This window comes from Ailuropoda melanoleuca, chromosome 1, assembly GCF_002007445.2.
Source record: "Ailuropoda melanoleuca isolate Jingjing chromosome 1, ASM200744v2, whole genome shotgun sequence".
Lineage (NCBI taxonomy): Eukaryota > Metazoa > Chordata > Mammalia > Carnivora > Ursidae > Ailuropoda > Ailuropoda melanoleuca.
Window position 1 is genome coordinate 51708618 of NC_048218.1, and position 12738 is coordinate 51721355.

Genomic DNA, 12738 nt, shown 5'->3' on the forward strand with positions numbered 1-12738 from the left:
TATTGCTGTAGTCTGGAAGTGAACCCACAGTCTCTCTGAGGTGTGCTTTTTCCTCTACATGGCCCAGCATTCTCACCTGAAGAGTTATACATCGGTTTTTCCTACCTTGTTCCCCTTCTCACCACTCTTGATCATAGCTTGTTTATCCCAAAACTGTTTACATTGCTTTGTTAAGTTTGCCTGTATTTGCCTTACCCGTACATCAAAGCAGGGATTCTATTTTTGGCATACTTACCAAATTAAGCCATGAGCAGAATCTGGTTACTGGCTCTGGTATTGACTCACAGTTTGTAATGTGTACGTGATACCCACTCTGAACCGGGTGCCAAACGACGCACCGTGATTTACAATAACCCTATGGATTGGTGGTGTTCTTCTCAGTTCATGGAAGCTAAAGATGAGGCCCAGTGAGGTTATAGTCTCGGTCTTTGGTCAGTCTAGCCCTAAGTGGAGGTGCTAGGGTTTGAACTCTGCTCTTTCTGTCTTCAAAGCCCTTGCTCTTTCCCTTACAAATAACTCCCTCTACCATGTTAAGACATCTTTTTGCATACTTAAAAAAAGATGTGGGTCAAAGGATAGAAATTTGTTGCTTCTGGACCCATCTTCCACAAATGAACTTTCTAGGTGTTAAATCCATGTCCTATCTCTAAAGCCCTGGGCTGAGATTATCATTCTTCTATAAGTAAAGCCATAGAAGTTATTGAAAGTATTTTTTCATTCATATTTAATGGTGGGGGGTGAGATATGAAGGCTATTGGAACTTTTTCAGTCTGTATATTAATTGAAATCTGTTATCTATTCTTTATTTATAGTATAAAGATGCATTTATGAAAGCAAATCCTGGCTACAAATGGTGTCCTACCACAAACAAGCCTGTGAAGTCCCCAACACCCACTGTCAATCCACGAAAGAAACCATGGGCCTTCCCATCTGACTCTTCAAGAGATTTGCCAAGCCCTAAGAAAGCAAAGACTGAAGAAATGCCTCAGCTAAATTTTGGAATGGCTGGTGAGTTTAGGCATTATTTCAATTATTCTTTTTAAGGACAAGGCAATACGTTTAGGTAGTATTTTTAAAAATTATATATATGTATGTAATATATACATAGAGAGAGAGAAGCACAATTTATAACCAGTGTGAAGCAATGCAAAGATATAGCATATCTGAAAGCTTTGAAACACAATACACATAGAGTGTATATGTATAATTAAAGGGAGTATGGACCAAGTAGTTGAGTCATTATACATATATGTGAATTTCTGACTTTGACATTATGGAAAGGCAGACCACAATGTGGAGATTAAGAGCTCAGGGAATTTTATAATGTAACAAAGTAGCTTACACAGACATACATAGTATTAAGCTATCCCAATAAGTATCTTAGTTATTGTGGGTACTTAAAAAGCCGTAATTACGTTGATCATCTGAGGATTTGAAACATCTAGGGCAAGAATATGAACGGTTCCATCACAAGTCTGAGATGGATCTGACAGCTGTTTCTTGGAAGGAATTCCCATCCTACCCCCCCACCCCCATTCCTGTATGAGCCAGGCAAATTAAAACTTCCAGATGGTCCCATTTGTTATGGGACCTTTAATACTCTTTGGGTGGTAAGGAATGCTAAAGCATTTATTACCGTGAAATAAAGTACTTGTATTCATTCTGCAAATGGCTCTGTCTTCCTGGCTATTGCAGTGCAGTAATCAAGAGAGAAGTTTTCCAGGATGAAATTGGGGGATTGGGCAGGGTGGAAGCTATGAAGTTGCTGTTGAGCTAAATGGTTCCTATGTCATTTATTATAAACAGATTTTCTTCAAAATGAGAACACTGAACCATTTGCAGTATGGAGAGCCTGGGAAAGGAGGTTGAGCAATATTATGATAACACTTTTTTTTTTAATCCAGTTTTATTGAGAAATAATTGACCTACATTGTTGTATAAGACATACAGACTGATGGTTTGATTTATATACATTGTGAAATGCTTACAATAGGTTCAGCTAACATCCATCTCCTCACATAGATACAATAAAAAGAAAAGAGAAAAAGGAAAAAAAAATTTCTCCTTGTGATGAGAACTCTTAGAATTAACTTTCTTAACAACTTCCCTGTTTGTCATACAGCAGTGTCAGCTATAGGCATCATGTTATACATTACATCCCTAGTACTTATTTATGCTGTAAGTAGAAGTTTGTGATCACCTTTCCTCCAGTTCTTCCTTCCTCTACCCTCTCTCTGCCTCTGATAATCAGAAGTCTGGTTTCTTTTGTCTTTCTTTTCTTTTCTTTCCTCTTTCTTTCTTTCTTTCTTTCTTTCTTTCTTTCTTTCTTTCTCTTTCTTTTATTCCACATATAAGTAAGATCATATAGCATTTGTCTTTCTCTGACTTAGCATAATGCCTTCAGGGTACATTCATTTTGTCACAAATGGTAGGATTTCCCCATTTTTTTATGGCTGAATAATATCTCACTGTGTGTGTGTATGTGTGTGTGTGTGTGTGTGTGTAATCACATCTTCTTTATCCATTCATCCATCAATGTTCACAGGTTGTTTCCATGCACACATGGAACATTTTCTAGGATAGACCATATGTTTAGGCCACAAAACAAGTCTTAGCAAATTGAAAAAGAATAAATCATGCCAATTATCTTCTGACCAGAATGGCATGAAACTAGAAATTAAAAACGAGGAAAAATGAAAAATTCAAAAACACATAAAAGTTAAACACCATTCTCTAGGCCAACCAATGGATCAAAAAGAAATTAAGGGGGAAATAAAAAGTTTCTTGAAACAAGCAAATGGAAACCTAATGTACCAGAATTTGTGGGATGCAGCAAAAGCAGTTCTAAGAGGGAAGTTCATAGCAACAAATGCCTGCATTAATAAGCAAGGGAGATCACAAAGAAACAGCCTAACTCTATGCCTTAAGGAACTAGAAGAAGAACAGACCTCCAGTTAGCAGAAGGGAAATAATAAAGATTCAATCAGAAATAAGTGAAATAGAGAACAGAAAAACAAGAGAAAAGGTTAACTATACCAAGAGTTGGCACTTTGAAAAGATAAATAAAATCAACAAACTTTTAGCCAGACTAACCACAGAAAAAAGATTAAGGACCCAAATCAACAAAATTATAAATGAAAAAGGAGACACTACAACTGATACCAGAAAAATACAAAGGATCGTAAGAGGCTACTATGAATGACTGTATGCCCACAAACTGGAAAACCTAGGAGAGATTCTTAGAAACATGCAGCTTACTTACTAATCAGTAAGAAATAGAAAGTCTTAGTAGACCAATTATGAGTAAGGAGATTGAACTAGTACTTAGAAATTCCCAATGAAGAAAAGCCCAGGACCAGATGGGTTAACTAGTAAATTTTACCAAACATTTAAAGAAGAGTTAACACTAGTTCTTCTCAAACTCTTCCAGAAATATCAAAGAAGATGGAACACTCCAAACTCATTTTACTAGGCCAGCATTATTCTAATATCAAAGCCAGAAAGGGACACTACTAGAAAAGAAAACTATAAGCCAATATCCCTGATGAATATAGATTCAAAAATTCTCAATAAAATACTAGCAGACTAAATTCAGCAGCACATTAAAAGGATCATTCACCGTGATCAAGTGGGATTTATCCTGGGGATTCAGGGATGGTTCAACATATATAAATAAATCAGTGTGATACATCACATTAATAGAATAAAAAGAATCATCCTCTCAGTAGATGCAGGAAAAGCATTTGACAAATTCCAATATCCATTCATGATAAACACTCTTAACAAATTAGGCACAAAAGAAACATACCTCAACAAGCCCACAGCTAATATCATACCTAATGGTGAAATGCTGAAAGGTTTTCCGTTTAATATCAGGAATAAGACAAGGGTGTCCACTCTCACCACTCTTAGGCATGATATTATAAGTCCTAGCTAGAGTAATTGGCAAGAAAAATAAATAAAAGAAATCAGAATTGAAAAAGAAGAAGTAAAATTATATGTTTGCAGATGACATGACTTTATATTTGGAAAATCCTATAGCTTAACCAAAAATCTATTGGATCTAATAAATGAATTCAGTAAAGTTGCAGGATACAAGATTAACATAGAAAAATCAGCAGCATTTCTATACACTAACAACAAATTTTCTGAAAAAGAACTAAATCTATCCCATTTACAATGGCATCAAAATAAGACATTTAGTAATAAATTTAACTAAGGATGTAAAAGATCTTTGAAAACTACAAGACACTGATGAAAGAAATTAAAGAAGACACAAATAAATGGAAAGGTGTCCTGTGTTCATGGATTGGAAGAATTAATATTGTTAAAACAATATTACCAAAAGCCACCTATAGATTGAATGCAATCCCTATCAAGTTTCCAATGGTACTTTTAACAGTAGTAGAAAAAACACTCCTAAAATTTATATGGACCCACAGAAGACCCCGAATAGCCAAAGGAATCCTGAGAAAGAAGAACAAAGCAGGTGGCCTCATAGTTTCTGGTTTTAAGCTATACTGTAAAGCCATAGTCATTAAGACAATATGGTACTGGCATAAAAACAGACAGATTGACCAATGGAACAGAATCAAGAGCCCATAAATATCCCAAACATACACAATCAACCAGTATTTGACAAGGAAGCCAAAAATACTAAATGGAAAAAAGATCGTCTTTTCCAGAAATGGTGCTGGTATAATTGGATATTCACATGTAAAAAAATGAAACTGGACCCATATCTTAAACCATAAAAAATTAACATGAAGTGGATTAAAGACGTAACTGTGAAACCTGAGACCATGAAAATCCCAGAAGAAAACTTAGGAATAAAGCTCCTTGACATACATCTTGGTAATGGTCTTTATTGGATGTGACACCTAAAGCACAAACAACAAAATAAAAAGTGAACAAGTGAGAGACTACATTGCAAAGCTTCTATGTATCAAAAGCAAGCATCAACAAAGTGAAAAGACAACCTACAGAATGGGGAAAAATATTTTCTAACCACATATCTGAGAAGTTAATATCCAAAATCTGTAAGGAACTCCAACACCCAGGTAAAAAGTAGGCAGAGGCTCTGAATAGACATTTCTCCAAAGATGTACAAAAGGCCCACCAGGTACACGAAAAGATGCTCAACATTACTAGTCACTAGGAAAATGCAAATTAAAACCACGGTGATGTACTCCCTCACGCCTGTTAGAATGAACATCATCAGAAAGACAAGTGCTGGTGAGGATGTGGAGAAAAGGGAGCCCTTGTGCACTGTTGCTTGTAAATTGGTACAGCCACTAAGGGAACAGAGTATGGAGGATCCTCAAAAAGTTAAAAACAACTCCGTAATTCAGTGTGTGATTTATGATGTAACAAATTATTTGGTGTTGTCATATATGAATGCTAAGAAATGCAGTCTAACATAATGGCAGCATTCTGAGGAAATACAGTATTCAGGTGATTGCTTTGTAGGGTCTATAGTAGAATTCTAGGTAAAGCTCCCCCGCTCCGTGATGCTTCCACATATCCCAGAAGAATCTTGTCCTTGTTTAGCTGTCATTTTACAATTTTAGTTTCACCTTGCTTGCTAGCAGTCTCGGTGAGCTTTCTGGACTTCCCAAATTATATCAGTTGAAGTGTTCTATAATAAAACATTTTATCATTGGGACCATAAAAGAGTGTATGGATGATGGGCTACCAGCCAAATTCCTTCGATGACCATTTGTTTTCCATGCCTTTTTCTCCTGGTTCTAAATCAATATCAGTAGGTGTTTTCCATACAGTAGCTCTTCACAAACCAATAATAATTGTAGATAAACCAGTGAAAGCTTTGAGAGCTATGAAAGATGTCTGTTTTTAGCACCATTTTTGACAGTTTATTAATCTACCTTTTGTACCTACAAATCGAAAGTTGGAGACCTAGACATCAACCAAGATAGGTCAGCTTTACAAAAACAATGTTCTGTAAAGTAAAATAAAGAAGGAAAACACCTTGAGTTCGTCTCATTATGTGAGGCTCTGTGGCAGATGTCGGTAAATCCACGGTCAGTCAGGTCTTTTTTAAGCTAGTGTATAGAGGATAACACGTTCTGAAATTTCCAGTTGTGTCTCTTGCANGAGTTCGTCTCATTATGTGAGGCTCTGTGGCAGATGTCGGTAAATCCACAGTCAGTCAGGTCTTTTTTAAGCTAGTGTATAGAGGATAACACGTTCTGAAATTTCCAGTTGTGTCTCTTGCAGTGCAGTGAAAGCAGATGGATTTGCCTTTAATTAAAACATGGGGCTTAGCTGTTTGAATCTCGGGGATCCTCGTAGGGCCTTCAGAGGACAGTGTAAGCTTTTCCTCAACATGGAATCTTTTGTTTTTCCGGCAGTACTTATCACATGACATTTGGCTATTTTGAATAATCCCAAAGCAGCTAAATGTATGATCTCCAAGAAGAGAAAGTTGTGTAGAATTTAGTTTGTTACAGGTCCTCTTGGTAAAGAGAAAGCAAAGCATGCTATGTGCGTATTTTTGATGTTTCTAGATAAGATTGTGTAAGTATAAATTAATGTGAAAGATGATGGTACCTTTTTGGTCTATGTTTTTCAGCAGACTTCTTGCAAAGTCACATTGGTATATAGCAAATAAATTGTCATGTAAGCATGTTCCTATTCTACTTTAAAATTTGAACTAACACATTTTTATTTCTATTAGAAAGCAATCATCCAGTCCTCCTGATCTTTAGAATGACAGCAGCAAAAGTATTTAGCTATCCAAAGAACCAAATTAAAATTTTACTTCCTGCTAAATTCATTTCCCCCTCATTTTAATTTTAAATAGATTTAAGTGTCTATTTTAACAAACACAGTAGTTCTTAAACTTAACATTTAATTAAAGATGGAATTTTTAAGACAACAACTAAGAGCCTTGCTTCATCACAGCAGCCAGAGTTCCCATGTATTCCATATGTAGCTTCTTCCTGTGGGGCTGCTTTCCAACACTGAGCTGTTTCTTGACCATCTGATCATTGGGTGACTTGTGTTCTTCTCTAATAACCTTTCCTTCTTTCCTTCCCTCCTCCCTCCCTCTCTCTTTCTTCTTTTCTTTTCTTTTCCTCTTCTCTTTCTTTCCCTCCCTCCCTTTTTTTTTCTTTCTTTCTTTCTTTCTTTCTTTCTTTCTTTCTTTCTTTCTCTTTCTTTCTTTCTTTCTTTCTTTCTTTCTTTCATTCCTCCCTCCCTCCCTCCCTCCCTCCCTCCCTTCCTTCCTTCCGATTCTTTTTTCAATTTTTTTAAAAAAAATTGTGTATAAGATGTGATCAGAGTGGCTTCATGAGTTAGGACAGCTCATGTCCAAAGACATACTTAAGGTCCTATCTTTAAGCAAAAAAGAGAAAAATTCCTCCATGTCTTCAGGCAACAGTATGCCTGATTCTCATTTTTAATTGAAGAGAGATTCCTAAAAATAAGAATGCATTTATGTAGGACCTATATGCACGAGGACAGGCACTGAGTTAGGCATTGCCACATACGTGATTTCAACGCAGATCTGAAATTTAATTCGTTTAAGACAACCTTAAGGGATATAGGTTTCTTATTTTCTCTAATACTTGTTTAGTCGTAACCCTGGGTCGTAGACCTACCACTTTGCTGTTTTTATTTTGTCTTTTTTTCTGTTGATTATTGAAGGAATGAAAACAAAGGCCTTCAGTAATATAAAAAGGATTCACTTTAAATCCGAAAAGTATTTCAAGGAAGCACCTGATTATACCCCTAAGATTGAAAATATCAAAAATACATCATTCTCTAATTTAAATTTGTTTTTTAAAGTTTTAAAGATTATTTGAGCAAAGCCCCCAAGATTTTGGAAGGCTCATTTATAAGATTTCTCTCTGTTCTCTAGTTTCTCATATAGCCTGGTACTTTTTATCAGCCCTAATTTTACATGGTAGAAATAACAATTTGAGAATAACAAACTCAAACTTCTTAGACATCAAGTGTAAGCACTCTTTTGTTTTTAAAAAAAAATCCATTGAAACCCCCCATTTAGTAAGGCAAGAAGCATCAGATTAGAAGATAATTCATATTATAAACAGCTGTAGTATTGAAGAAAGGGTTATGTTGAAATGGTGGGACATAGGGGGATTTAAAAGGCTCGCAAAAGTATGAGTACTTAAGTACATATATGCCAGATTATTGCTATATGAAGAGTATTGAAAATTTTCTGTAACAAATTATATACAGTTCTGTTGTTTCAAGTCTTTGTTAGTATTCTTTTTGACTCTGTGTGGATTATATGTACTTCATGCTTGTAAATTGATGATTTATTTGTTTTTGACTTTTAGATCCTACTCAAATGGGAGGCCTGAGCATGCTGCTTTTAGCTGGAGAACATGCTCTTGGAACACCAGAGGTAAGCCAGTCTCATTCCTGCCCACTCCGCTCATGCTGAGGCTTGAAAACACAGACTTTTGTATTCTTTTCACGCTCTTAGTTCTGTAGTTTCACTGTTTACAGCTCATGAGCAAACTTGGTCCTTTTTTTGGTCAAGATCTAGATGTGCTTTGTATTGTTCCTTGAGTATAACAGAAGTGGTATAAATAGACCCAAGAGGACACAAATTAAGAAGTCAGGTGCAGATTTTTGAGGTCTATGAACCTAAGAGAAAGAAATGGTATGTACAGATAATTAGCATCTGCTACGATTGTGTCATGGGTCCTTCATTCCCTCCATTCATAACATACCCTGCTTTCGTGATTTCTCATGCAGACTTGCTAGTGAAAAGTCGAGAATTTACCCATCAGTCTTTCTGGTACCTGAATAAATCCAAACTCCTGTTTTTGAAACATGGCATTCCAACATTGTTTTATTCTTTAAAATGGAAAATAAAAGGACCCAGGCTCTCATAACCTTGGTTTTATGATCTCTTATTTCCTTGTAGTTACTGGGCTGCTTTTACAACACATTTTAAGTATGGTTTTGATGGGCAGGTCCTTGCAGTTAACCATGCATAGTTTGCATTTGTGGAATTTCTCTTTTCCAGTCTCATTTAACAGAGGCCAGACAAATTAACCTGCGGGTCATGTTATTTTATCACACTCAGGTACCTGAAATGGAGACTTTTCAGTCCCAACCAGAGTCGCTATTTATGGCCAAATAGCAGTAAGCTCAATTCATTGCAGATATATATATACATATATATATTTTTTTTTTTTACTTTTTTTAAAGAAGTTATGAGTATGCCCTACAGAGTACAATTCACTCCTATTCAAATAGTGATTTTAGAAGATACCATGTAAGATATTTATATCACAGAGGCCATTATTATGTATAGTTTACATTTGGGATCCATAGTAGTTGACCATATAGTCAGTTTAACATAATTATTTTGATTCCATTCAGTTCAGTGTAGCAAAAGAATGTGTAAACAGGTATGCCAGTAGTTACTTACATTGCACTATTCTTTAGCTGAAAAAAATAAACATGTCACTTTGTACCTTTCCATACTTACTATTCAGCATGTTTTTACTTCCTAACACAATAGAATTCTCGGAAATCATTTTGCTAACACATGGCTGCCTAAGAGCAATCAGATTGATTGTCACTTAGGTATAGAGTATCGCAAGCATGTTCCAAAAGGTGAATGTTGGAATAATAATGCACACTTGACCTTTGAACACAGTGTGACTCATGATTTCCAAGAATGTACTATATTGTGAAAGTCGGCATCATCTTTTCTAACAGATTATATTATAATGGTGTTTTCTTCCCAACTTCTGTCACCATTCTTTCTAACTTCCAGGAACACATGTAAATAAATAAACATCTATAGAACTTACAGATAGATGAAAGTGTTAGTCAAAGAAAAGACTGCCCCACCCTCCCCCCCCCCACCCTCTTTGCTTACAGTTTGCCTCACAGGCTGTTTTCAGGGAGAAGTTCTCCCTTTTAAGAACAGCAGGTTTTTGCCACAAGTAACTTAAACAATGGTCAACTTTTTATTTCTGAGGAAGGGGAACTGTTTTGAGAATTCTCAAGCTAAAGAAGTTTATAAAGGTAAATTACTTAAAGAAGGGAACCATGTAGAAGGAAATCTATGCTAGGGAAGAAGTTGCCAGCAGTTAGGTCTTTAAGAACCACTTCTAAGAATACAGCTCTTTCTTTTTACTTCCTACTTCTCATCTCAGAGGTGGTATATTTATGTCATTATTGAAACTAATTTTGAGATACTGAAACAATAAAGCAGTGACTGTTGTACAAAATTAACCTGTGTCTAAATATGGTTCATTTTGAGAGTTTGTGTCATACATATCATCAGTAGACTTCATTTATCATCTGTTTTCTCTGCAAAGTCTTATCTCATTCCAAATATGTGAACATGATTGTAGAATGTTAGGGGCCTAGATACATAGGCAGATGATGAGCATAAGACAAATGTGGTAAATATGTACTTACATTTTCCTAAGAAAATTATCAAGGTAATGAGATAAGAAGAGAGAGTTACAGAAATTTCATACTGCTGACATTTGGAACAATTACTGTGATGTCTGTTTATACTGTTAGGTAGGACCAGTCAAATAAAGTGACATTTTACAAAAATTCTGCCACAGAGAAAGTCTAATCATAATAGCTTTTTAAAATGCCATGACAGAATTCTTATTCTGAAATATTAGTCTTAAAGGGAGGAGATTTTCCTTTGTTCATTAACCTGAAACCTAACTACATAGAAAAAAATTCTCAGAAGTCTGTATTTTTAAATGTAGAAATATTAATATAGGTAATAGTTTTTTTAAAAAATAATTCTAGAAGGCATAGAGGCTTGCTGTAAATAATAAACTTTCCGATAAATAATATATCTGAATATCTTCTAATATCTAAAGTAATAAAATTCTAGACTAAAAGCTTCTTTGGCCTGTAATATTTCCTGGATCTACCTGACGTGCTCTTGGAGTTTTCAGAGAGAAATCGTAGGTTCTTGAGCTCTATCAGTGGGAAAGTAATGGCAAAGAAAATGTTTGCATTTTCTCTTTTTCCTGAATCTTCTGATTAACTCTGAATTTGCCACAATAAGTTTGCAGCATTATTAGGTGGACATTCGTACATGCTATTGTTACTGAGGCAGGCTTAGTTTCAATTGTGCTTTTTTCTCTGACGAATAAAAGGGATGAAATTTGTATTTACAGTTTGGTTCTTTTATTTTTCACATGAATGATTAGCCCTGTATTTCCTTTATATCCAGAGTACATTGAAATGCATTAAGATTTTTAAAAATTGTTTGTCATTCATTTATGGATGAGGAAGCAAAATAGATATATTAGCAGGACACACACACGCACACACGCCCCTGCTCACCCTGTGGCTCTGAGTTGGTCTATAGAGACTTGTGAAGTGTAGGCATGGAAGTCGCACTAGGAAATACCCTGTAATAATGAGGGAAACAGAATGTTACCAATGAACACGAGATTTTAGCAAACATATTTAAATCAGAAGCCAAATGGAAGTAGTTTAATCAATAAAATATGGTATAAGGATCAGCTGAAAATAGGCCTGCAGAGGGCTCTACAGAGGAGGTGAGAGGCAATCTGTTCAANGAAAATAGGCCTGCAGAGGGCTCTACAGAGGAGGTGAGAGGCAATCTGTTCAACATCAAAGTCACATTCCCATCAGACTCTGGGAAGAGCTAAAGAGAAGGCAGTTACCTAAAAAGTGGTAAGCCCTTATATTTCATATCAGGGAGTTATCATCTAAAGGTGAAAAGACAGTGAATAAGGCTTATAATAATTATTTGATCTAGAATTTTTAGAAGTGATCCCCAAGACTAAAAATCGCCTTATACTATTATATTTGTTACTTTAATGAAAATGCAAAGCTAAATAAAATTTAAGAAATAAAGGCAGGGAGTGCTGCATTTCAGAGAGTGTGAAGGGGACTATTAGTCGACACATAGTGCAGAGAACAGCTTGGGTCAGTATTGTAAAGGACCACACTCAGTATCAGGATTGAGGCAGCGCCGGGAAGTCCTGACTGGAACAGAGGGAAGGATGGTTTGGGGAGTAATAGGAAAGGTGATAAGTTAGGCAGAGTAATCATAGCTGACAAAAAGGTGTGAAGGCATCGATATCTATTTAGCTGTGACGGAAGGCAAACTTCCACATGTGCGGGAAATGTATTAGATGTTAGGTCTATGATTTTAGAATGCCTAGTTCTTTTGTTGGAACCAACAGATAGGACAATAAAGTTACGATCAAGCCACTTTTTTCTTTGCCTTCCATCCTGTAAAATGGAGCTAATAATATTACCCACTTGCCTCTAATTCCTAAGAGAATTCCTCTAATCTGTGGAGATTAATTAAATAAAACCTGTAAGGCAATTTCACCACTCCTGAGAGCATTCTTGCAGGTACCTGGTATCATCACCCTGTGTTATTTTAGGCATTTCATACATAACTTGAAAGCTTAAATTCTGTCAGGCATCAGTCCTACAGGATATCATGTGCATCACTGGCAGTGAGTGCACACTCACACACACGGCTCCTTGTCCATCGGAAACTTGTAGGAAATTGCAGTTGTAATTTATTCTCTATCACTAGGTGCTCAAGAAGGAGACAGTTTTTTAACCTGGTAGAAATTATTGTGTAGGAAGTATGACTTCAGCAGAGTAGCTGAGTTAGCATGAAAGTTAGTGGAGAAGATGCTAGCAAATGATTGTACACTTCCATTATTAAGGGGCTAGACAGGTCATATGTAAGAATTGAACAGT

The 12738-nt window shown here is 35.9% G+C and overlaps 1 protein-coding gene across 12 annotated transcripts in view; it reads left to right on the forward strand.

Annotated features, from left to right (window-relative positions):
- The window catches only part of BBX (BBX high mobility group box domain containing), a 260888-nt gene that overhangs the window by 182190 nt on the left and 65960 nt on the right, over positions 1-12738 (forward strand). For all 12 annotated transcript variants that reach the window (XM_019804242.2, XM_034657819.1, XM_034657824.1 and 9 more), the window contains 2 exons: positions 813-1008; positions 8325-8392. In XM_019804242.2, the coding sequence (XP_019659801.2) occupies positions 813-1008; positions 8325-8392 (264 nt within the window). The remainder of the gene's footprint in view (positions 1-812; positions 1009-8324; positions 8393-12738) is intronic.